The following is a 25,543-nucleotide window of genomic DNA, read 5'->3' on the forward strand; positions in this document are numbered from 1 at the left end:
AGGTCTTGATCAGTTTGTTGAGCTGGTGGGTGTGTTCCTTGGTCGGATCTGCTGGTAACCGTCTGTAGTGTTCCTGGTTGTCCAGTTGTCGGTATGCTTCTTTGCAATAGTCCGTTCTGTTCTGTATGACGATGGCTCCTCCTTTGTCCGCTGGTTTGATGACGATGTTGCGGTTGATCTTGAGAGCGTTGATGGCGTTGCGTTGTGCTCGGGTGACATTCTGGACTGTCTTGTGAGTGCGGCTGATGAATCTGGCATTGACGCATTTCCTGACAGCTTGAGCATACATGTCAAGCTGAGGGCAGCGACCCTCCGGAGGAGTCCAGTTTGACTTTTTCTTCTTCGGTTGCTGTACCGCGGATCCCTCTGTCTGCTGTTCCGGATCGTTGATTGTCTCATTGGGTTCGCTGCTGAAATCTTGGGATTTGTGGAAGAATTCCTGGAACCTCATTCTCCTGATGAATTCCTCTGTGTCCGCCGCGAGACCAAAGGGGGCCATTTTGGTGGTGGGGCAGAAATTGAGCCCTCGGCTGAGAACTTCGATTTTGTCTGGTTGAAGGGTATGGTCGGATAAATTGACGATAGACTTCCCTGTGGTTGCAACCGTGGTACCGGGGGAGGCTTGGTTGATGCTGGTGGTGATGCCGAGTTTCTCAAGCTTCCTGCTCTTGGTTTTCATGTAGACTCACCTGACGAAGGAGAAAGCCTCCGAAAGCTTGTGATTTTCAAATAAAACAGTTGGACTATAACCTGGTGTTGTAAGATTCCTTACATTTCCTTCTTTAGATGTAGCCTTGTCCTACAAGCAGGCTCCTTTCGCACAATTAGGTGTTGTGCTTCAGGCATTAATTGGAACTATAGTGTCTTAACTTGATAGTTAAAACATATGGCCTTGCCCATTGACTAGATAGCAGAATGATGTTTATGTCCCACTAACACCCATCGGATGTGAATAGCCCACTGGATGTCAATCCAGAATTCGAAGAAGTGCAAGGAATTCTCCTGGCTTCTTTGCCAACATCCCTCACTCAACCAACAGCACTAAAAACATTGGCCGGGAATTTCCTCGGAGTTGTTCCCACTTCACCGCCGTAACTTCGCCAGACGTGCTGCACTTCCGATGACGTTACGGCAGCAGAGCAGGAACAGCTCTGAGGAAATTCCAGCTATTATCTGGTCATTCATTCGTCATTTGTGGGATTTTGCTGTGTGCAAATTGGCTGCCATGTTCACCTACACAACAACAGTGACTGCAAGATGAAAAAGTATCCTTCTCCTCGGCAGTGACGTTCCTCACTTTGATGAGCACAAAATTAGCTAAAAATTAATTTCATTTAAAAAGAAAGATGAATTGCTGAATAATAACAATGATAACACACCTCTATCGACAGTACAACATTTGTACCTGTTATAACAGTTTACAGTGTGGTAACTAAAATGATTACGGCAAAGATGGACTCTCAGTAATTACTATTTAACATGTGACATTTTCGTAACAATTACAGATAAACAAAGAACTTTACTTAAATAGCAATATCTAGAGTTATATTTAATCAGAGTTATCCATTATCCATAACACATCTGTTTTCCTTTTCTTTGTCTTTAAGACAGTAAATTTTGATGATAATTATTCATATCAACAATAAGCACTGAATTTTAGTTTCTGTTAGTGCACTGGTACCACACTGTGCTCCAAACTATTTCTTATTCCTTGATTTTAGTTTTGCAGCACACAGCACTACTTGACAGAAGAAAAATATCATTGAAGTCATTTATTTCTATTTCCGGTAAATCTTTGCACCTGGACATCAGAATTGTGCATGAGTAGGTAAGTGGAAATGGCCTCACATGGCATGATGTGATTGCTGGGGCCATTTCCTCCCTGCAACAAAAATCCACAGATAATTTAAAGAAGAAACTGTAAAGCTACAAAGGTATAAGATTGTTCACCCGCTGGAAAAAACAGTGCTACAAGGCCTGACAGCATTGCTCTTCTCTGTGGAGTGTTATACTGCCTGCTAGCAACAGCAAATGAGACACCTTAATAAGATCAAAATGATCTTGTCAGCTATAGGGCAAAGTTTGAGGACTGGCTTTGCTGTACCACGAAAATACACCAAAGGAAAAAGGTTCCTCTAAGCATCATTGACAAGTTGGCTCATCCATTTAAATTGCCTGTGGGAATGAATATAAGCAACTGTAGGGTAAACATGGTCTACGCCATGTAGGATGATAACTGCAGAAATTAGAATTCAATTAAGTGAGATTTGGCAGAGAGGGAGAGAAGCTAAAAGGTTGGCAAGTAGAGATAAACAAATGATTATAATTGCCAAAAAACAGTAAAAATAAAAAGTCAAATTATGTTTAAAGACAGGAAAATAACAATGATAGACAGGCCAGATAAGGAAAACAAGGAAACTGAAATTTCTTGTATTAAAGTAAGAGATATTAGAAATGAACGGGAGAAAGAAAGAAAGAACAAACTTGCATTTATATGGTACCTTTAACCTCAGGATGTCACAGCCAATGAAGTGTAGTCACTGTTGTAATGTAGGAAATTTGCAACCAATTTGCACACAGAATTCAAGGGTAAATTTTCAATTTGCTGGCGTGGAGCCTTAACTGGGAGTGCGATTTCTCAATTATGGCCTTTGTGTGTGATTTCCCAATGTGAGCTCCTGCCAGAAACATGCAATGAGGACATTTAACCTTAGAAGTACACATCCAATAAAGTACTCATGGGCGCTATTTAAATGCAAGTTCTTTCTTTCTTCTTTAAAATGACTCTAATCACAGCAAAACAGCAATGAGCAGAAGATGGAGCTAGAATCATGGCCAGCAAGCTGGGCAAAGCAGTGGCATTATGTGCAAGCAATGACTGTTATATCCAACCTTTTGATGACTTAAGAAACTCACAGGTAGAATTATTGATGGCATGAAGTAATGATAAAAATCGCTTGCATCCTTACCTACCTCTTCTCCTCTCCAATCCACATTTTTATCACCTCATGACTGGACTTCTCCAAAGCTCTCCTCGCTGGGCCTCAGAATGCCACAGCTCATCCACACCAAGGCTCTTGTCCCAATAACCTCTGTCCTCACCAAGCTCCGCTGGCTTCCATTGTCCCAGAGAACTGACCATAATACTCTCGTGCTCACCTTCAGATTCACCTTGGCCTCCTCACTACCACCATGATCTCTGTGACAAAAGTGAAGCCTTTTTATTAGTCTAAGCGATGTAGCAGCTCTCAACTCAGTCACAAGACAACAAGGGGCCAGAGGACTATCCTCCACATTGTTTACTACATTTTGGAGTTTCGTATCCTCTGCAAACTTTGAAATTATACCCTGTATACCCTATATAAAGTCCAGGTCATTAAAATATATCAAAGAGAGCAGTGGTCCTAATACTGACCCCTGGGGGACACCACTGCACACTTCCCTCCAGTCTGAAAAACAACCGTTCACCACTACTCTCTGCTTTCTGTCCCTTTCCCAATTTTGTATCCACGCTGCCACTGTCCCTTTAATCCCATAGGCTTTAATTTTGCTTACAAGTCTATTACATTATCGAATGCCTTTTGAAAGTCCACATACACATCAACCACACTACCCCCATCAACCCTCTTCATTACTTCATCAAAGAACACAATCAAGTTAGTCAAACATGATTTTCCTTTAACAAATCCGTGCTGACTTTCATTTATTAGCCCAAACTTTTCCAAGTGCCAATTAATTTTGTCCTGGATTATTGTCTCTAAAAGTTTCCCTACCACCAACATTAGGCTGACTGGTCTGTAATTGCCAGGTTTATCCCTCTCCCCTTTTTTGAACAAGGGTGTAACATCTGCAATCCTCCAGTACTAAGGAGGATTGGAAGATTGAGACCAGAGCCTCCGCAATTTCCACCCTTACTTCCCTCAGTAACCTAGGATGCATCCCATCTGAACCAGGTGACTTTTCTACTTTGAGTACTGCCAACCTTTTAAGTAGCTCCTATTTATCTATTTTTATCCTATCCAATATCGCTGTTACCTCCTCCTTCACTGCCACAATGGCAGCATCCTCTTCTCTAGTGAAGACGGATGCAAAGTATTCATTTAATACCTCAGCCGTGCCCTCTGCCTCCACAAGAAGATCTTTATTGTCCCTAATCAGTCCCAACCTTCCTTTGACTACCCTTTTACTATTTATATGTTTATAAAAGATGTTTGGGTTCCCTTTTATATTAGCCGTTAATCTATTCTTATACTCTCTCTTTGCCCCTCTTATTTCCTTTTTTAGGTCTCCTCTGTACTTTCTGTATTCAGCCTAGTTCTCTGCTGTATTATGAACTTTACATTTATCATAAGCCTCCTTTATCTGTTTCATTTTAATCTCTATATCTTTAGTCATCCAGGAAGCTCTAGCTTTGGATGCCCTTCCTTTCTCCTTCGTGGGAACGTATCTATTCTGTATCTGAACCATTTCCTCCTTGAAGGCCTCCCATTGATCTATTACTGTTTTGCCTACCAATTTTTAATTCCAATCCACCTGGGCAAAATCCCTTTTCAACTCACTGAAATTAGCTCTCCTCCAGTTAAGTATTTTTACATTAATTGTTCCTTGTCCTTTTCCATAACAATTCTAAACCTAATGATATTATGATCACTTTTCCCCAAAGGCACCCCCACTGAAACATGCTCCACTTGCCCCACTTCATTCCCCAGAACTAGATCCAGCACTGCTTCCTTCCTGGTTAGGCTAGAAACACACTGTTCAACAAAGTTCTCTAGTACACATTTCAGGAATGTGTGTATATTATATTACTGTTAGGTATTCGCTTATTCATCTTTTGTTCAATAAATTTGCTTGTTAAAGTCTTCAACGCGGTCTGATATGATGCTTTACCGCTTTTCAAAAGTATGAGGAAGGCCCTGTGGAGGCACAGAATAGATCCAGTAGCTCGGGCAATTCATTATCCTGGGCACCTAACCTAAACTTTACCTAAACAGGATCAGTGACGATACTCTTAGGGCCGCCAGGAACGGAGGACCCATTTATGTATAAAACACTAGTTAGGCCACAGCTCGAGTACTGCTTACAGTTCTGGTCACCACATTACAGGAAAGATGTGATTGCACTAGAGAGGGTACAGAGGAGATTTACGAGGATGTTGCCAGGACTGGAGAATTTTAGCTATGAGAAAAGATTGGATAGGCTGGGGTTGTTTTCTTTGGAACAAAGGAGGCTGAGGGAATATTTAATTGAGGTGTATAAAATTATAACAAGACTAGATAGAATGGATAGGGAGGACCTATTTCCCTTAGCAGAGGGGTCAGTGACCAGGGGTCATAGATTTAAAGTAATTGGTGGAAGGATTAGACAGGTGCAGAGGAGGCTTTTATTCACCCAGAGGGTGGTGGGGGTCTGGAACTCACAGCCTGAAAGGGTGGTAGAGGCAGAAACCCTCAACTCATTTAAAAAGTACTTGGGTGTGCACTTGAAGTGCCGTAACCTACAAGGCTGCGGACCAAGTGCTGGAAAGTGGGGTTAAGCTGGATAGCTCTTTTTCGGCCAGTATGGACACGATGGGCCGAATGGCCTCCTTCTGCGCCGTAATTTTCTATGATTCTATCTAAATATAGAAGGAAAAGAATCTAGGATAAGAAGGGGGGGAACAGAGCCAAAATGCAACAGCCTTCTCTGGCCATATGGTCCGCCAGGCACCCTCCAGTTCCCTGTTCTCTCTGCTACACTTTTGGTGGCTGTTCTTTCAGCCACTTTGCTGCCTCTGCCCTCTGGCACTTGCCCCCTCAGCATCTCCACTGATGTCACCTCCCTCCCTATCCTCAAAAATCTCCTTTAGCTTCTTCTCTTACACTGCACTTTTACTCCTTCCCAACCCTCTTTCCCCTTCTCCCTCCTGCTTGGTGTCTACTCGCTATCCGTTGCCCTATAACGTACCCGTGGGCATCTTTCAATGTGATGAATGCTATAAAAATTTTAGTTGTTATTGTAATAATGGCTTCCGACTCAAGATTTAAAAAAAGACAGATGGTGAATCGTTTAATCCAGCAAACAGTGAACTGGAACGTGTGGTGAATTTTTCAATATAGATGCTAAAGTGGCCACACCACGTTGCAGCAAGATCAGCGCTTACCAATATCATGGAGGATTTTCAGAGGTCATTTTCATTAATCATTCCCCACTCGGATTACACTCCCCTCTGGGAGCTGGATGTCAGCGGGGGGAGTTGCTACAATGTGCTTCACAATGCCTCCAGCCATTCTTTTTTTGCTCTATTTTATTTTGCAGCACACAGTACTACACCGTACTAGTTAGAGGTACAGGACCAAATATTAAATTGAAGTTATTTTACTTCTATTTCTGGTATATCTTTGCCACTGGGCATTAGAATCTTGTGCGAACGCGAAAGAGGAAACCGCTTCAAACAGTACAGTGCAAATGCAGAGGCCATTTCCTCTTTGCAATATAAAGCCACGTATGATTTTAACACTTGTTAAGGGAACTGGAGGGCTCAATGGGCTAGACAGTAACCTTCCAGCTCTGGAACCTGAGTTCAGAACCACCCCAACCCGATGGGATGAAAGTCTCTGCTATCTGCTGACTGCAAGTAACGTGAAATGAAGTGAGCAGATGATCTGAAGCAATCTGCTATGTTAATAGGGTGAGATGAAGTAAGGTGAGAGGAGGCTTGTGTGGAGCATAAACATCGGCGTTGGGCCGAATGGCTTGTTTCTGTGCTGTAAATTCTATGTAATTTGATGACTGTAGATCACATAATCAGAAAGGAAAAGGGCCAGACTAGGCAGTTAATATGAAGATGGAACAGTGTGGCAGACAGGATAGGACCCTGGGGAACTCCGAGTTAATGGAAAAAGAGGATGATCCATCATGTACAAAACAGATAGAGTGATCCAACTATGTCATCATTAACAGAGCTTTGGTAGAAGGCCATGCGATAGTAACTTGGTTAAGAATGAACAGGGCCAGACTCTGTCAAAGGAGTCATCAAATGGTCTGAGATTTTAAAATCTCAGATTACTGACGAAACATGCTAAATTCATTCCAAGCTTTATTCGAAATACAAATGCATTTGCACGAAACATCGAGTCCTGGCCCAACGAAGACTGCTGAAACATAGTGATGGTAACATCCAAATGAACAGTTTCACCAAGTCTTTAAATTAACTTGACATCAAGTGAGAGAAATGTATGTTCAAGCTGATGAAGACTATCAGATATCCAATGAAAACTACAGCATATGCTTTCACATGAAAGCATTATTAAAACTACTAATCACTTACATTGGACTTTAATAATGAATACTACAGAGTCCAAGAATTATAAATACTATGGGCCCAATATTAGGAGGGTGGCGGGTTAGCAGCGGGGAGTCGGCTGGGCGCGTGGGTAACACGCCCAGTGAAATCGGTGGGTTTGGCACGCGATCGTAAGTAAATTGAAGCCACTTACCTTGGCTTCCGGGTTTCGCTCTGGAAAGCTGTGCAGCGGGCGGACTGCGCACCCACATCATAGGCTGTCAGCTGGAGGAGCCCTATTTAAAGGGGCAGTCCTCCACTGACTGATGCTGCAGAAAAAAGGCAAAATTACAGCATGAGGAAGCCCAAGGGGGAGGCTGCTCCCAGATTAATGATGCCTCACTCCAGGTCCTACTGGATGGGGTGAGGAGGAGGGGGGAGGACAGAGATCTTCTCCCCGGCAGACAGGAGGAAGTGGCCTTCCTCTACCACCACAAAGGCCTGGCTCAAGGTGGCAGAGGAGGTCACCAGCACCACCAACATATCACGCACCTGCATACAGTGCAGGAGGCGCTTCAATGACCTAAGTAGATCAGCCAAAGTGAGTACACTTACTCATTCCCCTACACTCCGTCTGCCATATCACTGCCTCCTTCTGCACTGCCAACACTACTCTATCACATCAGTCCTCACACCCACTCAAAGCTCATCCTCATCTTACCTGCAATTACTCACCTCACCAGTACTCATCCCACCACTACCACTCAACCCAATCCTCATACAATCTCATGGCTCTATCTCATACTCACCATCTGATGCATCTCTTTCACGGTCAGCCTCACTCAACCTGCCATTACCTGTGCTGCAGCCACAGGGCATGCATCACGTATGTGCAGTAGGAAGCGTAAGGCAAACGTGTCATGAGCATGAAGGGATGCACAAGGTGTTTGAGGATTTGTCATGGTTTTTACTTATATTTGATTTCTGATCAACTCACATTACATATTATATTGTCACCACTACTGCCACATCTTGGCCATTCTTGACTGGCTTGTGCAATAATGCCCTTTCATGAGGTTCTCCATGAACACCCTTGATGCCACCCATTGGGTCACCCTACAGTGGGTGTATGTGTAGTTGCACAACTACTTTGTGCAGGTGCCTGTTGCGCAGCACTGTGTTGTGTAGCTCCACGTGGCGGAGGTGGACGGCATGCCTGGCAAGGCTGGTGATGTTGCTCGTCCTCCAATGGAGTGATGAATGTAGCAATGGAACCCCACCCCCATCCTGACGGTGTGAGTGTGAGGGGGTCCACAAAGTAGGTAAATGTGTTTGGACAGCAGAGTTTAGGGTATGATTTAATAATTTGGAGTGTGGAGACAACGGTGTGGCAGGCAAAACTTTGTCTGAGATGACAGAGTGCCCTGCTGCAATGAATGAGGGTTTACCCCGCACCTGTTAAATGGACCTTTGCAGCTGCCACTGGCTGCAACACATCTGTTTAAACAGGGAGATCCCCCAGCATGGGAAACACGCTCTGGGTAGTCTAAAATCCGAATCCTCCTAAAATCTCCAACTAATGAGGTCTGTAAACGACCTCAAGGACCCAGATAATGATCTTAAGTGGGATCCCGCCGGCTTTGATTGCCGGTGGGAGTCCCGCGTACGGGGGCTGTGCGCTCACCGATTCGTGTCATTGGGGAACCCGGAAGTGGGCGGGTTGGAGCCGAGCTCTGAACCCGCTCCGGGAATCCCCAATTTTAGGAGCCCCCCTGCCATGAACGCACCCGCCCTGCCATCCGAAAATTGACCCCTATATTATAGCAGAGCTACAGCTTACAGCTAGAAACGATTATTACTTTCACTGGACCAATGCGTAACTCATTTATGTGACATTCTTTGGTTTGCCATTTAGTCACAGACATTAACCCATTAAAAATCAATGGGTTAAAACCTGCATTTAAATAGAAGCCAGTAAAAGAGTACCGTAGTATAGTGGTTATGGTATTGGACTACCGAAGTTGTGAAATTGAATTCAAAAAATGGGATAATTTGTGGGCTGGCACCAGAAAACATGACCATGAAAGCTACCAGACTGTCCCAACTGGTTCACTATTGTCCTTCAGGGAAGGGAACCTGCCACCACTGCCCAGTTTGGCCTACACACGACTTCAGTCCACATTACACGAAGTGGCCTAAAAAGCCACTCAGTTGTACAAACTAAGAAGAAGGCCCACCACCACTGACTCAGGACAACTAGGGATGGGCAATAAATGCAACATTGCCAATGTTGCTCACATCCTGAGAACAAATTCAAAAAAAGAATGTTTTATAAACATGTTAAGCATTCATTCACTAGTATTGAGTAGTTGAGGCAGACGTCATTGCATCTTTTAAGGGAAGAATAGATAAATATTTGAAGCATTGAAAGATACAGGGGAAAGAGCAGGGAAACAACAGCTTGCATTCATACTCAGAAAATAAGATCAGATTCAAAGAGGACCCCAGTGGTTGGAAATAGGAACATAGGAACAGGAGTAGGCCATTCAGCCCCTCGTGCCTGCTCCGCCATTTGATAAGATCATGGCTGATCTGTGATCTAACTCCATGTACCTGCCTTTGGCCCATATCTGGCTTAACCTGATACAGTAGTCGGAGGGGGGGGGGGAGGGGAGGAGAGGAGAAGAGGATGAGGAATTGGTGGCAAAGGAACAGAATTTGTGATTAGGGTCAAAGATGATGGTCTAAGTCTTCCCAGTGTTGAGTTACAGAAAGTTGTGATTCAAGGCTGACTGTTGGGCAGCGGAAATAGTTTTAGATTTCTCAATTACTGGTACAGCCACAATGGGCCGAATTGCCTCCTTCTGTGCTACGGACTTCTATGGCTCTTTGCCAACTGGAATTTCTGGGCTTCTATTTTGTTTGCGAATTCTTACTGGATAATGAATTTTAAAATAAAGACAATGGAGTGACCCCAAATTTCCTCCCTCGAATCGGTGTAAAGACATTATGATATTCAGGGGTAGAATTTGGGGCGGGACCTCCGCCCACCACTTGGTTGCACCCCGACCGGGGTTTCTCCAGTTCTACCCTTTTCCTTCAGTTATAATTTCTGATGGCAATGGGGAGGGCACAAGAAATGTTCACCTCTTTCCATGCATACAAAGAGAACTGATGGGATAATAACAGAATGACTGCTTAGAGAAACTGGTATAATAGAGAACTGGCAACTTTAAAAAAAAATGTTTTTTGGACCGTCGAGGCCCTCGGGGCATCGTAAATAGGTCAAACACTTACCAGAAATGGGCCAGCGTCAGGGGCACAATCAAAGGTAGAGTGGAGATCTCACTCCACCGAAGATACTCCACCACTCCAGCAGGCAGGAAATTGGGGGCCAAGGCTCCTTTAATAATCATTCATTGCTATTTATGTGAATGTGACAATAGTGCCAGTGAAATCCATACTCAGCTCCTTAACAGATGCTGACCAAAACAATTGCCAACACTTGCCCAGTTCATTAAAAATTGGTTTGGAGAAAGAAAGTGATGATGGAATAGGAGATGGCAAATATCACACATGTTCGCAAGACAGGTTATGCTCAGATCCCAGGAACTACTGCTTAATCTATCTTCTGCTTAATACTTACAGTCAATGGGCAAAGGGTTTTAATCCCATCAGTCTGGGCCGGTTCCCAAAAGTGAAACCAAACAACACCGTGTCTAGTTCCTAGAATCATATTACAGCGCAATAGGAGGCCATTTGGCCCATTGTGCCTGTACCCATGCTAGCTCTTCAACTGAAGCTACCTACTTTAATCTCGTGTTACTGCCCTTTCCCCATATCCAATTTTCCAAATATGTGCATATAAGAAAATTGCAAGCATCATGCCTGGAACTTTGGGTGAGGTTCCCCGTCATCAGCATGAATAGAAAATGGAGGCCACAGTCTGCCATACTAGCTACTTGTGGTAAAACATTCCAATAAATTAAGAGGGTAAATCCAAGAGGGTAAATTTTACGAATTTCACCGTGGACAGAAAGGTTCTTCAGGGCCCATTGATCTCCATGCCCAAATTGCCAATCTGTCCTCCAGGTACGAAGATCAATGACTGAGAATACCAATTCGTAAAATATGCCCAAATTGCAGAAAATGTTAGTTGTTGCTGGGTTTTTTCCTGCTATGATTTGGTGTCTCGTTGCTGATCCCCTTTGTTTCTCTGGATTGCTGATTCCTTGGTTTTTGTTTCTTTTTTCGCACTGATTCCTTCTGTTTTTTTAACTGATTCTTTCTGTTTGTTTCTGATCTCTCCTGCTGTTTTATTTAACCAATTCCTGCTGTTTTTTGACTCATTCTCTCTATCTTTTGTACTGATTCCTTCTGTTTTTTTTCTGATTCCTGCTGTTTTTTTCTGATCCTTCTGTTTTTTTACTGATTCCTTTTGTCTTTTGTATTGATATCTTCTATTTAGCTACTGATTCCTGATTTTACTGTTTTCTTTAAGTGATTCCTTCTATTTTTGTGCTGATTCCTTTGTTACTGATTTATTCTGTTTCTCTTTTTTATTGATTCCTCTTTTTTTATTGATTCCATCTGTTTATTTTCTGATTCTGTCTGTTTTTTTATTGATTTGTTCGACTTTTTTTACTGATTCCTCCTGTTTTTTATTACTATTTTTTATCACTTCTATCTGTTTTTTTCCTGATTCTATTTCTATTTCTGCTTCTTTCTGATTTTATTTTTTTACTGATTCCTTGTTTCATTTTCTCCTGTTTTACCAATTGCTCTAATTGGTTTTACCGATTCCTTGCTTTTTAATGAAGGTTTCTGCTTTTTATTGAATCCTTCCGATTCTTTGATACTGATTCTTTCATATTATTTCTTTCCAGGATTTTTCTACTGATTTCTTTTTCTCTTACTGATTCCTTCAGTTTCTATTTTTTATCGATTCTTTTTTGTTTCTGTTTTCTTATTAATTTCTTTTATTTTTTTCATTATTTTATCTTTTCTGTTTCTGTTTTCTTTATTGATTCCGTGTCTTTTTTACCCTCCCCAATTCCCTCCTTTCTCCTTTGTTCCTAAAAGCATTTACACTTTGCTAGCTCAAATATCATCTGGTTTTGTAGTGACTGCATTATTTTCAATCATTTAAATAACCATTGAATATTATGAAGCTGTCTGAGACAACAGTAAAAATGAACTCCTTCCAGGTGTAACAGCAATTTACTTGTACTTCTTCCAGCTTAGTATACTGTATTCACTGCTCACAATGCAGTCTCCTCTACTTTGGGGAGACCAAATGCAGATTGGGTGATCGCTTTGCTGAACACCTCTGTTTAGTCCGCAAGTGTGACCCTGAGCACCTGGTCGCTTGCCACTTTAATTCTCTATCGCACTCCCAATCTGACCTCGGCCTCCTACACTGTTCCAATGAAACTCAACACAAGCTCGTGAACTTCATCTTTCTACTAGGCACTTTACAGCCTTCCGGCCTTAACATTCAGTTTTACAACTTTAGACCTTAACCACCACTACCATTTTCTCGGACAGCGGGTGCTGGTAATGAAGGATGGCTGCACCAGAGCCACTGGGAGTGGAGGAGGTCTGAGCTGGTGCTTGGGATGTGGGTCCCCTATCTGTACACAGCCGGTGGGGTGGTCCGCACCCCTGGGGTCTATCCGTCTTTCTCGGCCACATTCCCAAGTCATGGGAGCCTTCTCCTCTTTGCCAGATTTTCCATGCTTCCCTCCCCATCTGCTATTCTGCTGTAACCATTTACAACTCCACTAGACCCATCTTTTGTTTCTTTACTTGTCCCATTACCACCCCCTTTTGCCTTGCACCATTATCTCTTTTGTCATTTAATCATTCCTGCCCTCCACCCTATCACAGACCTTTCTCCTTGAACTCCCCCCACACCCCCAACTTTACCCTGGCTCTGTACTTACTAAAACTGTTACTCACTACCATAGAGTCATAGAGTCATAGAAAGTCACGGCACAGAAGGAGGCCATTCGGCCCATCGTGTCTGTGCCGGCTGAAAAAGAGCTATCCAGCTTAACCCCACTTTCCAGCACTTGGTCCGTAGCCCTGTAGATTACGCCACTTCAAGTGCATATCCAGGTACTTTTTAAGTGAGTTGAGAGTTTCTGCCTCTACCACCCTTTCAGGCAGTGAGTTCCAGACCTCCACCACCCTCTCAGTGAAAAGATTTCTCCTCAGCTCCTCTCTAATCCTTCTACCAATTACTTTAAATCGATGACCACTGGTCACTGACCTCTCTGCTAAGGGAAATAGGTCCTTCCTATCCACTCTATCTAGTCCTGTCATAATTTTATATACCTCAATTAAATCTCCCCTCAATCTCCTTTGTTCCAAAGAAAACAACCCCAGCCTGTCCAGTCTTTTCTCAAAGCTAAAATTCTCCAGCCCTGGCAACATCCTCGTAAATCTCCACTGTACCCTCTAGTGCAATCACATCTTTCCTGTGATGTGGTGACCAGAACTGTATGCAGTACTCAAGCTATGGCCTAACCAATGTTTTATACAATTCTAGCATAACCTCCCTGCTCTTATATTCTATGCCAAGGCTAATAAAGGAAAGTATCCCGTATGCCTTTTTAATCACTTTACCTACCTATCCTGCTACCTTCAGGAATCTGTGGACATGCACACCAAGGTCCCTTTGTTCCTCTACACCTCTCAGTATCCTCCCATTTACTGTGTACTCCCTTGCCTTGTTTGACCTCCCCAATTGCATTACCTCACACTTCTCTGGATTGAATTCCATTTGCCACTTTTCTGCCTACCTGACCAGTCCATTGATATTTTCCCTCAGTCTACAGCTTTCCTCCTCACTATCAACCACATGGCCAATTTTTGTAATTTCTGCAAACTTCTTGATCAAGCCCCCCACATTCAAGTCCAAATCACTTATACCACAAAAAGCAAGGGACCTAGTACTGAACCTTGCGGTACCCCACTGGAAACAGCCTTCCAGTCGCAAAAACATCCATCAACCATCACCCTTTGCTTCCTGCCACAGAAACAATTTTGGATCCAACTAGCCACTTTCCCTTGGATTCCATGGGCTTTTACTTTTTTGACCTGTCTGCCACATGGGACCTTGTCAAAAGCCTTGCCAAAATGCATGTACACTACATTAAACGCGTTACCCTCATCGACCATCCTTGTTACCTGTTCAAAAAATTTAATCATCTTCCAGTTCTGATGAAAGGTCATTGACCTGAAACGTTAACTTTGTTTCTCTCTCCACAGATGCTACCTGACCTGCTGAGTGTTTTCCAGCATTTTCTGCTTTTATTTTAGTAAAAATGAACCAGTTAGATATTATTCCCGGGTATTTAAACAATATGTGCGTTATGTCTTTGATTGTATTCTCCTCAGTCATGTTTTGTCAGGGAGCTCAAAAAAGCAGCTTGAAGATTAGGAACAATGCAGCTTTCAATGGAACAACTGCTGCAACATTTAGCTCCCACTGACAAAACAAATTAACTCTTTCAGAACTTATTTAAAGTTACAAGGCAGACAAAGTAGTGGCAGTACGGAAATGAAAGTATTTACTGTTAAGACTGCCAGTCATCAATTTATATAACACGACTGGTTTCATTATTTTCAAATCCAATCACTGCAAGGCCTGATTTATATTATTCCTGGAGTTTACAGCCACACTGAATTCTGAACCTAAAATGATCTAGTTCGGATTAATTTGCAAAAATCCAAATTTAGCTCTATTCCTTCGGGTTAGATTTGTACCAGCCATGTCCTTTTTTAAAAAGAAAAATCACCATTCATGCACAGAGTCAAAATGGCCCTTTGTGTATGTTCTCCTCCGACAAGCTTTACCACTATGACTGAAAAAAGAGCTGTTGTGACAATTAATTTAATGCGGAAGGTGGCTTTGATTCCTAGCATTCTTGTAGGACATTGCTAATTATGAGAACGCTATGAAAGGTAGATTTTCTGAATCCTCGGGGTCAATTTTAACTTGCCGAAATCAGTGTTAGCAGGGTGGTAACAGCTTCAAAATGGGATCGGTAGACTTACTGCCCCATTAACGCAGACGCTGGCACTTTGACAGGCCTACAATTCGGTGGCTGAAGCACCTGCTTGTATCAGGCCATAGACCCCTTTTAATATACAAATCAGGATTCTATGATGAACACAGGACCCTGATTGCCATTTTAGGACAGAACTAGTCTGCGCGCCGTGCATTCTCCAACCAGTTTCACTGGCGATAGAGCAGAAGCGGCCCTAAAAAGGGAAGTTTTTAATTACTTTTGTGGGGCCGGGAGGCCCACATCTCCCTCCGTGATTGTGACACACGCTCCCTGGACTTACCTTGCTGCAGCGCCCAATATTTTGCCGGCCTGAATCCGGCGAGCTACATCAGGACGCCCGTTTCACGTCTGGAACTCATTGGTTCCATTGAAATGAGGCCTGGCTCTCAAAATGGCTCCGGCCTCTTCATCGTCGGAACGGGCAGGCTGCCAGCCCACTCCACTGTGCAGCTACTCAAAAGTTCAAATCAACCCCATCGTCCACCACCAGCGGATATCAGAAAATTGCGGATGTGCTGCCTACACTTTTCATTCCATTGTGGATGGAGCATGCCTGAGGTTTTTCAGTTAAGTGCTGGTAGCAGGCAATCTCACCTGTGTGTCTGAATTTGCTAAAAAGCCAATCCATGTTTCTTGTGGTGATGATTGGGGTCATTTTCAACTTTCTGCCAGAGTGTAAAACTGGTGTTTCAGGTCAGGTGCCCCTTATAAACTGCTCGATTTTCCTTTCCATTGATTTCTATAAAGGGTCCCCAAACTGCAACGCCAGTGTTATGCTCAGCAGTAAGTTGTGAATTACCCCTGATGTTTTTTTTATTCATTCTTGGGATATGGGCATCGCTGGCAAAGCTGTGGCTTAGTTGGTAGCGGTCTCACCTCTGAGTTAGAAGGTCATGGGTTCAAATCTCACTCCAGAGCTTTGAGCATATAATCTAGGCTGACATTTTAGTGCAGTACTGAGGTGCCATCTTTTGGATGAGACATTAATTGTCTTTGTCATGGGAGGAAGGGATATCAAAATCAGCCAGTGTTCCCACTCCTGATTGATTGCAATCCAGTGATTCATGCTGGAACTCTGTATGAATGACAAGCGAAAGCAGCATCAAACTCATCTATGAAGGTCAATTAGTCCAGTATAAAGTGCACAGGTTTACACATAACAACAGCTCCTGAGATGAGGATTGGACAGCCGCTGCTGCTTGTGAAACTGTAGCCCAGCACAAGTCTCTGTCATCCTTGTGTCAGCCTTGGTTTAGTGGTAACACTCTCACCTCTGAGTTAGAAGGATGTGGGTTCAATTCCCATTTCAATGCAGCACTGGGGGAGTACTGCACTGTCAGAGGCCCTGTCTACCCTCTCAGGTGGACATATTAGATTCCATAGCACTATTTTGAAGAAGAGCAGGGGAGTTCTCCCTGGTGTCCTAGCCAATATTTATCCCTCAACCAACATCAATAAAACAGATTATCTGCTGGTGGGACCTTGCTGTGCTCAAATTGGCTACCATGGTTCCTACGTTACAACAGGGACTACACTTCAAAAGTACTTCATTGGCTGTAAAAGCTTTGGGATGTCCTGAGGTCGTGAAAGCTGTTATATAAATGCATATTATTTCTTTCTATTGCATTTATTGCCCATCTCTAGTTGTCCTTGAGAAGGTGTTGGTGAGCCTTCTTCTTGAACTGCTGCAGTCCGTGTGGTGAAGGTGCTCCCACAATGCTGTTAGGTAAGTAGTTCCAGGATTTTTACCCAGCGACAATGAAGGAATGGCGATATATGTCCAATTCGGAATGGTGTGTGATTTGGAGGGGAACTTGGAGGTAATGGTGTTCCCATGCACCTGTTGCCCTTATCCTTCTAGGTGGTGGAGGTCGCAGGTTTGGGAAGTGCTACCGAAGAAGCCTTGGTGACTTGCTGCAGTGCATCCTGTAGATAGTACCTACTGCAGCTACGGTATGCCAGTGGTAGAGGTAGCAGATATTTAAGCTGGTGGATGGAGTGTCAATCAAGCAGGTTGCTTGGTCCTGGATGGTGTCGAGCTTCTTCAATGTTGCAGCTTTGACCGAGTGTGGCACCAAGGAGCCCTAGTAAAATTGAAATCAATGGAAATCGGGGGGAAAACTCTCCAGTGGCTGGAGTCATAACTAGCATAAAGGAAGATGGTAGTGGTTGTTGGAGACCAATCATCTCAGCCCCAGGACATTGCTGCAGGAGTTACTCGGGGCAGTGTTTTAGGCCCAACCATCTTCAGCTGCTTCATCAATGACCTTCCCTCCATCATAAGGTCAGAAATGGGGATGTTCGCTGATGATTGCACAGTGTTCAGTTCCATTCGCAACCCCTCAGATAATGAAGCAGTCCCTACCCGAATGCAGCAAGACCTGGACAACATCCAGGCTTGGGCTGATAAGTGGCAAGTAACATTCGCGCCAGACAAGTGCCAGGCAATGACCATCTCCAACAAGAGAGAGTCTAACCACCTCCCCATGACATTCAACAGCATTACCATTGCCGAATCCCCCACCATCAACATCTTGGGGTCACCATTGACCAGAAACTTAACTGGACCAGCCATATAAATACTGTGGCTACAAGAGCAGGTCAGAGGCTGGGTATTCTGCGACGAATGACTCACCTCCTGACTCCCCAAAGCTTTTCCACCAGTTACAAGGCACAAGTCAGGAGTGTGATGGAATACTCTCCACTTGCCTGGATGAGTGCAGCTCCAACAACACTCAAGAAGCTCAACACCATCCAGGACAAAGTAGCCCACTTGATTGGTACCTGATCCGCCACCCTAAACATTCACTCCCTTCACCACCGGCGCACTGTGGCTGCAGTGTGTACCATCCACAGGATGCACTGCAGCAACTCGCCAAGGCTTCTTCGATAGCACCTCCCAACCCACGACCTCTACCACCTAGAAGGACAAGGGCAGCAGGCACATGGGAACAACACCACCTGCACGTTCCCCTCCAAGTCACACACCATCCCGACTTGGAAATATATCGCCATTCCTTCATCGTCGCTGGGTCAAAATCCTGGCACTCGATACCTAACAGCACTGTGGGAGAACTTTCACCACACGAACTGCAGCGGTTGAAGAAGGGGGCTCACCACCACCTTCTCAAGGTCAAATAGGGATGGGCAATAAATGCTGGCCTTGCCAACGACGCCCACATCCCATGAACGAATAAAAAAAAAGCTGCACTCATCCAGACAAGTGGAGAGTATTCCATCTACTCCTGACTAGGGGATCATGCAATAGTAACGCTTTAAAATCTTAAGGGGAGGTGGTTAGGCTCTGTCATGTTGGAGATGGTCATTGCCTGGCATTTGTGCGGTGCAAATGTTATTTGCTACGTATTCGCCCAAGGTTGGATGTTGTCCAGGTTTTGCTGCATGTGGGCATGGACTGCTTCATTATTTGAGGAATTGCAAATGGAACTAAACATCAGCAGACAGCTCTACTTCTGACCTTGAATGGAGGGAAAGTCATTGAAGAGCAGCTAAAGATAATTGGGCCTTGGACGCTGTTACGACTATGACAGGACTGCAGAGTTTTTGTCCTGATCCGTTGGTTGTGGGATTGCTTAGCTCTGCCTATAGCATGTGGCTTCTGCTGTTTAGTTTGCATATAGTCTTGTCTTGCAGCTTCACCAGGCTGGCACCTCATTTTCAGGTATCCTTGGTGCTGCTCCCAGCATGCTCGTCTAGACTCCTCATTGAACCAGGGTTGGTCATCCGGCTTGATGGTGATGGAGGAGCGAGGGATGTGCTGGACCATGAGGTTACAGATTGTGGTGGAATACAATTCTGCTGCTGCTGATGGCCCACAGTACCTCATGTATACCCAGTTTTGAACTGCTAGATCTGTTCTTAATCTATCCCACTTAGCATGGTGGTAGTGCCACACAACACGATGGACGGTGTCTTCACTGTGAACTTGGGACTTGATCTCCACAAGAACTGCACGGCGGTCAATCCTACCAATACTGTCATGGACAGATGTATCTGCGGCAGTTGATTGGTGAAGAGGAGGTCAAGTAGTTTATTCCCACGTGTTGGTTTGTTCACGTGGCAGCTATGGCCTTCACTTCCATCCAGAGTATATTGTGTACCCTTGCTACGCTCAGTGCTTCCTCCAAGTTGAGCTGAGGGAGGACTATGAGACTTTATGGGGTCCAGAGTCAAAGTTGAGGGCCCCAGGGCTACTCCCACCTGACTGTATACCACTGTACCTCCACCTCAAGAATGGTGATGGCGGATTCTGGGATATTGGCTGATAGATATGATTCTGTGAGTATGATGATGTCCGGCTGTTGCTTGACCAGTCTGCGAGACAGCTCTCCCAGCTTTGGCACCAGTCCCCAGATGTTAGTGAGGAGGACTTTGCACAGTTGACTGGGCTGGGTGTGCCTTTATTGATTCCTAATTTGATGCCTAGGTCTCAGCCAAGTGGTCCATCTGGTTTTATTCTTCTTATTCTTTGTAGTGGTTTTGATACAACTGATCGGCTCGATAGGCCACGTGAGAGGGCAGTTGAGAGTCAACCATGTTAATGTGGGACTGGAGTCACGTATAGGCCAGACTGGGTAAAGGTGACAGTTTTCCTCCCCTAAAGGACATTAGTGAATTAGTTGAATTTTTATGACAATCCGACAGCTTCATGGTCACTTTTACTGATACCAGCTCTTTATCAGATTTACTTATTTTAAAACTGCATTCAAATTCCCATGGTGGGATTTGAACTCACGTGTTCTAGGATTACTAGTACTAGTAACATAATCACTACGCTATGGTATCATTAATGACAAACATATCGGTCCAAACATTAGTATACAGATCAAAGTGTTGGTTGTCCTCACTCACACTCCTTAGTGTGAAACTAATTTATTGGGCCAGAAATTGTTGCAATGGCGGGTTTGGCGGCGAACGACGTTAATTGGATTTTTATACTCACCACTGTCATTGCACAATATTTATGCTGCAAATTGCTGGAACAACAATCCGAAAATGGAGCAGCAATGTCACTGTCGCATCTGGGACCTCGTGAACATTGTGCCCAAGGGTTTATCTCCTTAACCAATGAAAGAAAAGGATAGAGAAAGAAACAGAGTGAATGACAGAGAAGGTAATAGGGTGAATTAGAGTCAAACGAAATACAGACAGAAAGAGGAATAAAAAGGGACAGAAAGAGAGTGGATTAAGAGAGAGAGAGAAAAAAGAGACAGAAAGGAAAAGTAAGAAAATAATTAAAGAGAACAAGCACAGGAAGAGGACATTGCAAACCAGTTGTGATTGGGAATTGATATATTGGTTCTTGAGACGTTAATGGTGAATGGTAGGATAGGTGTGCAAAATATAAACATTCTTGATCCCTGAAGTATAGAACCAGTAACAGTGTCCATCATCATCAGGAACAGTGGAACACCCAGTGGGTATGCCAGTGTGCTGCTTTTATAGGAACATGGGAATTGCTGGATGAAAAAAGAGCAAGGTCCAGCTGGTTCACCTTCTACCATCCTGGTAGTCTCATGATACAATGATAATGGAGTTGCTGACTAATCATAGCAGTCAATCGCTATCAACTAGTCTACAACACAGCCAGAAATGACACGAGGAAACCCCCAGTGGTGAAGAGCTCGGGAACCATAGATCCAAAGTCATCGTTTTCCTCCCAAGCATGCTACACTTACCACAAGGAGTAGTTGAGGCAAATAACATACATGCATTTAAGCGGAAGCTTGATAAGCACACGAGGGAGAAAGGAATGGAAGGGTATCCTGATAGAGTTAAATGAAGAGGAGGCTCGTGTGGAGCATAAGTGCCGGCATAGACCTGTTTCTGTGCTATAGACTCCACGTAACTCGATGCAACACATGTCATGTCTCTTATTACTCACATACTGTATCCCAAAATGTTATTTTCTGGAAGAATCTATCTACTTTGCATGTGAATGAGAGATCCTCTTCTGAGAATCCAAACAGCTTTGCATCCTGAAAGTTATTGCTTTCCTATAGTAACAGGTGTGTAAATGGCACAAAAAACTGCCAAGGCAGATAAAAAGAATTTTAAAAGCTTCTAGGAAAAATTCACTACCAGCTGGAGTTATACTTCACAGCTTCACTGCTCCCTTTATGGACCTCCAACGTTTATTTCGCAAATTGCTGGATTTTTTACGAATAGTGGTGAGGCCTTTAATGCGTTATTCTAATGACGTGACTTCCTAGCAATTTCTGGCCCATAATCTTGCCCGTATTAAGCAGCATGAGTAAGGGCAGCCACTATTCTGATTTGTTAACCACTTGAGTTAAGTCTCCAGATGACCAGAAATTTCAGTAAACCTCAAATCCGAACGATTTCAAATCTAAAAATAAATCCCCCTCTTTTTTAGCAGTCTTTGATACTCTGCAATAGGGGTGCACAAAAATAGAAAGCACTGGGCATACACAGCAGGTCCATCTGTAAAGAGAAAAGAGACAGATTAACCCTTTGGGTTTAAGACCTGCCTCAGAACACAGGAATGGAAATGGTTACAGTCCGACTCCACAAGTGTTAATCTGTTTTAAAGCTGCTGACAGGCCTGATGTGTATTTCCAGCATTTTCGGTTTTGTTGATTTAATTTTCTCCTTTTTATTTATAACTTTGTCCAGTTTGCGCAAGAATATCACTTACCTGAGCAGGGGGCAGGAGCACAGACATCTACCTCCATTCAGCCTTTCAGTTATTTTTGCAAAAAGCTGAGCCTGGAACATGGTTGTATCTTTGCGCACAAGCAAATCATGAGGTTAAACCATTTCCATCAACGGGCGGGAGGGGAGAATATACTGAGCAACATGTAGGAATGCGAAAGGTTGCAGGGAAACAGTAACAAATCGAGGATTCTCGTACAAACTTTACTCAACAAGAACCTAATCCGCGCCAGCAACAGGTGCCGAACCGATTGGCTCCAGTTGTCCTCGCTGAACGGCTGGCGAGGGACGAACAGGCATCAAAGTTTCATTCTAAGTGGCTGGGCGCTGTTGCTGCACTTTCCCCCACTCCCACTCCCTCGGTTGTCAGTCAGCGCCGGAGCGACCGCCGGGGTCTGAGCCGCGGCTCCATCTCCCTCGGATTCAGTAGATTGATGTTCCCCCCCTCACCACCACCACCCCCTCACCCTCGGCGACTGCTTTCTGTAGGAAATACGTGAGGAGTCGGAGGGGAAAAAACCCACTAAAAACTCCAGAGAGTTGGGAAAGCGCCGAGACTTGTGGATAAGAGAACCGGGAATAATTAAAGGCGAAGGAGCGAGCGGTAGAACCGGGACTCGGACTGAACCGGGACTCGGACTGGACCGGGATTGAACCGGGACACGGACTGAACCGGGACACGGACTGGACCGGGATTGAACCGGGACACGGACTGAACCGGGACACGGACTGGACCGGGATTGAACCGGGACACGGACTGAACCGGGACTCGGACTGGACCGGGATTGAACCGGGACACGGACTGAACCGGGATTCGGACTGAACCGGGATTGAACCGGGACACGGACTGGACCGGGACTGAACCGGGACTCGGACTGAACCGGGACTGAACCGGGACTCGGACTGAACCGGGATTGAACCGGGACACGGACTGAACCGGGATTCGGACTGAACCGGGATTGAACCGGGACACGGACTGGACCGGGATTGAACCGGGACTCGGACTGAACCGGGACACTGACAGTGCCAGTCACACCAAGCAGGTTGAACCGGGACTGGACCGGGATTGAACCGGGACACGGACTGAACCGGGACACGGACTGAACCGGGATTGAACCGGGACTCGGACGGTGCCGGTCACTCCAGGCGACACGGCGGCATTCCCGCACTGACCGGTGGGCTCGGCTCCCCCCGGCTCTCGGACGGACCCCGCTCCCTGTGATGCCGTGAACTGGACGGCTGTAAAGGCGGAGAGTAAAACTGGGAGATGCCGAACCGAGAGCTGCCAGCGGAGGAGACCGGAGCCAACCCGGGGATGGACGAGATGGAGAAAGAAAACGAGCGGATCGGTGGAGAGACGCCCGTGTCACCGGCTTCAACCCTGAGTCAGCGGGAGTCCAAGGTATTGGGAGGGGAGGGGGGGGGTATCTAAAGTGACCAGGGGATAGGGGCCGAGGTCTCGACCCGAGTCAGGGGCAGCTACCTGGAGAAGGGATTTTCCAGACAGTTTGGTTGGTGTGGCCGGGAGCTGCTCCCCTTTCAGGGAAAGCCCTGAGTCTAATGGGATTGAGAGAGGGGAGGTGCTGTCCCCCAAAACAGGGGGCGGTGGGGAGGTGCTGTCCCCCAAAACAGGGGGCGGTGGGGAGGTGCTGTCCCCCAAAACAGGGGGCGGTGGGGTGGTGCTGTCCCCCAAAACAGGGGGCGGTGGGGAGGTGCTGTCCCCCAAAACAGGGGGCGGTGGGGTGGTGCTGTCCCCCAAAACAGGGGGCGGTGGGGAGGTGCTGTCCCCCAAAACAGGGGGCGGTGGGGTGGTGCTGTCCCCCAAAACAGGGGGCGGTGGGGAGGTGCTGTCCCCCAAAACAGGGGGCGGTGGGGTGGTGCTGTCCCCCAAAACAGGGGGCGGTGGGGAGGTGCTGTCCCCCAAAACAGGGGGCGGTGGGGAGGTGCTGTCCCCCAAAACAGGGGGCGGTGGGGAGGTGCTGTCCCCCAAAACAGGGGGCGGTGGGGAGGTGCTGTCCCCCAAAACAGGGGGCGGTGGGGAGGTGCTGTCCCCCAAAACAGGGGGCGGTGGGGAGGTGCTGTCCCCCAAAACAGGGGGCGGTGGGGAGGTGCTGTCCCCCAAAACAGGGGGCGGTGGGGAGGTGCTGTCCCCCAAAACAGGGGGCGGTGGGGAGGTGCTGCCCCCCAAAGCAAGAATCTTTACAGAAGTAATGTCCCCCAGAACATGGGACTGTGTAGAAATTCCCCCCACCCCCACGGGGCTGTGTTATTCTAAAGGTAAATTAGTATGATGGTGCTTCTCACACAAACTCAAATGGAAATAAATGGCTTTTCAAATGACGCTTAAAGCTTCCTAGAAATGTAAACAGTTGAGTTCAAAGAAACATTAGAGGCGGAACGCCCACTAATTCATTTATTTCGTTTTAGAACTTCTTCAAATAGTTGGCCCATCAGCAGTTGTTTACGTTAAAACCCGTTTCAGACCTATTTTCTTTCTAAATAAGAATGAGGATTCTACACATGATACTCTTGTAGATTTAGACATTCTGGAATTCAATCCTGGAATCCAGTGTGTGTTCGATCCCACATTCGGGGAAAATTTTAAAAATTTAGAAAATTTAAAAGCTTTTTAAAAAATATATATTTATTTTTAATGGGCCTGTTCATTGAATTTTTTTTGGCAAGCTATATTCTTGGAACAAACAAGAGTATCTTGTTCCAAAAACTCAGGTTAGATATTAGACAGGTTAAGTACTTGGATGGGTAGGTGTTGCAGTTGATGTTATCTGTTTGCTGTTTTAATATCTGTTTGAGACCAAATTTTAAAAAGGGATTCAGCAGGTCACTTGTAAATCATTATGTAGATTGCTCATATTTTAGAAGTCATTAACCAGCTGGCAGTGGCTCTTTAAAATGGCTTAAAGTAGTACCTGGGGTATTATGGCTTTTAAAGTCGATATTTTGTAAACCTGTGACAAATGTTCTTCTGGTTCAGGGTCACTGCCCATTCATTGTCAAGGACCGGAAAGTCTAGCCCGAAGAGAAAACAAAACAGTTTTACCTTGTTAATATTATTTCTGAGTGTATGGAACAAGCCTTCAGAGATGTCTGTCCTTGTATTCAAAACACACACTTTATCTAATAGGTCTGCTTGACAGTAAGCAGCGATGTCTCACGACAAGCCATCGCTAAACTGCACAGTCTGATCCCTTCTATCTATCAGTTCATTGCTGCAAACATTCCTTTAAATACCATAATGCTTCGACAGCAGGCTTTGGGAACGGTGGTAGCTGATGACTATACCCGTTTTCTGTTTACATGTACTGTATTTACTCCTGATAGAACTAACAGCTAAAAAGCCATTTAGTTATCAGTGAATAGCACCTGTCACCTCCACTATTATGCACTTGACCATGTTTGCAACTAAGGTTTCAAAATGGTTTTCTACGTAACATGCTACACAACTTGCAGTATTTTAATCATCTATCCAACTACGCAACCAAAA

The 25,543-nt window shown here is 45.0% G+C and overlaps 1 protein-coding gene across 2 annotated transcripts in view; it reads left to right on the top strand.

Annotated features, from left to right (window-relative positions):
* The first annotated feature begins 22,232 nt into the window (after nucleotides 1-22,232).
* The window catches only part of stac (SH3 and cysteine rich domain), a 154,445-nt gene continuing 151,134 nt past the window's right edge, over nucleotides 22,233-25,543 (top strand). For both annotated transcript variants that reach the window (XM_067981301.1, XM_067981310.1), the window contains exon 1: nucleotides 22,233-23,440. In XM_067981301.1, coding sequence (XP_067837402.1) covers nucleotides 23,306-23,440 — 135 coding nt within the window. In that variant the 5' untranslated portion in view covers nucleotides 22,233-23,305. The remainder of the gene's footprint in view (nucleotides 23,441-25,543) is intronic.

This window comes from Heptranchias perlo, chromosome 3 (genome assembly GCF_035084215.1).
Source record: "Heptranchias perlo isolate sHepPer1 chromosome 3, sHepPer1.hap1, whole genome shotgun sequence".
NCBI lineage: Eukaryota > Metazoa > Chordata > Chondrichthyes > Hexanchiformes > Hexanchidae > Heptranchias > Heptranchias perlo.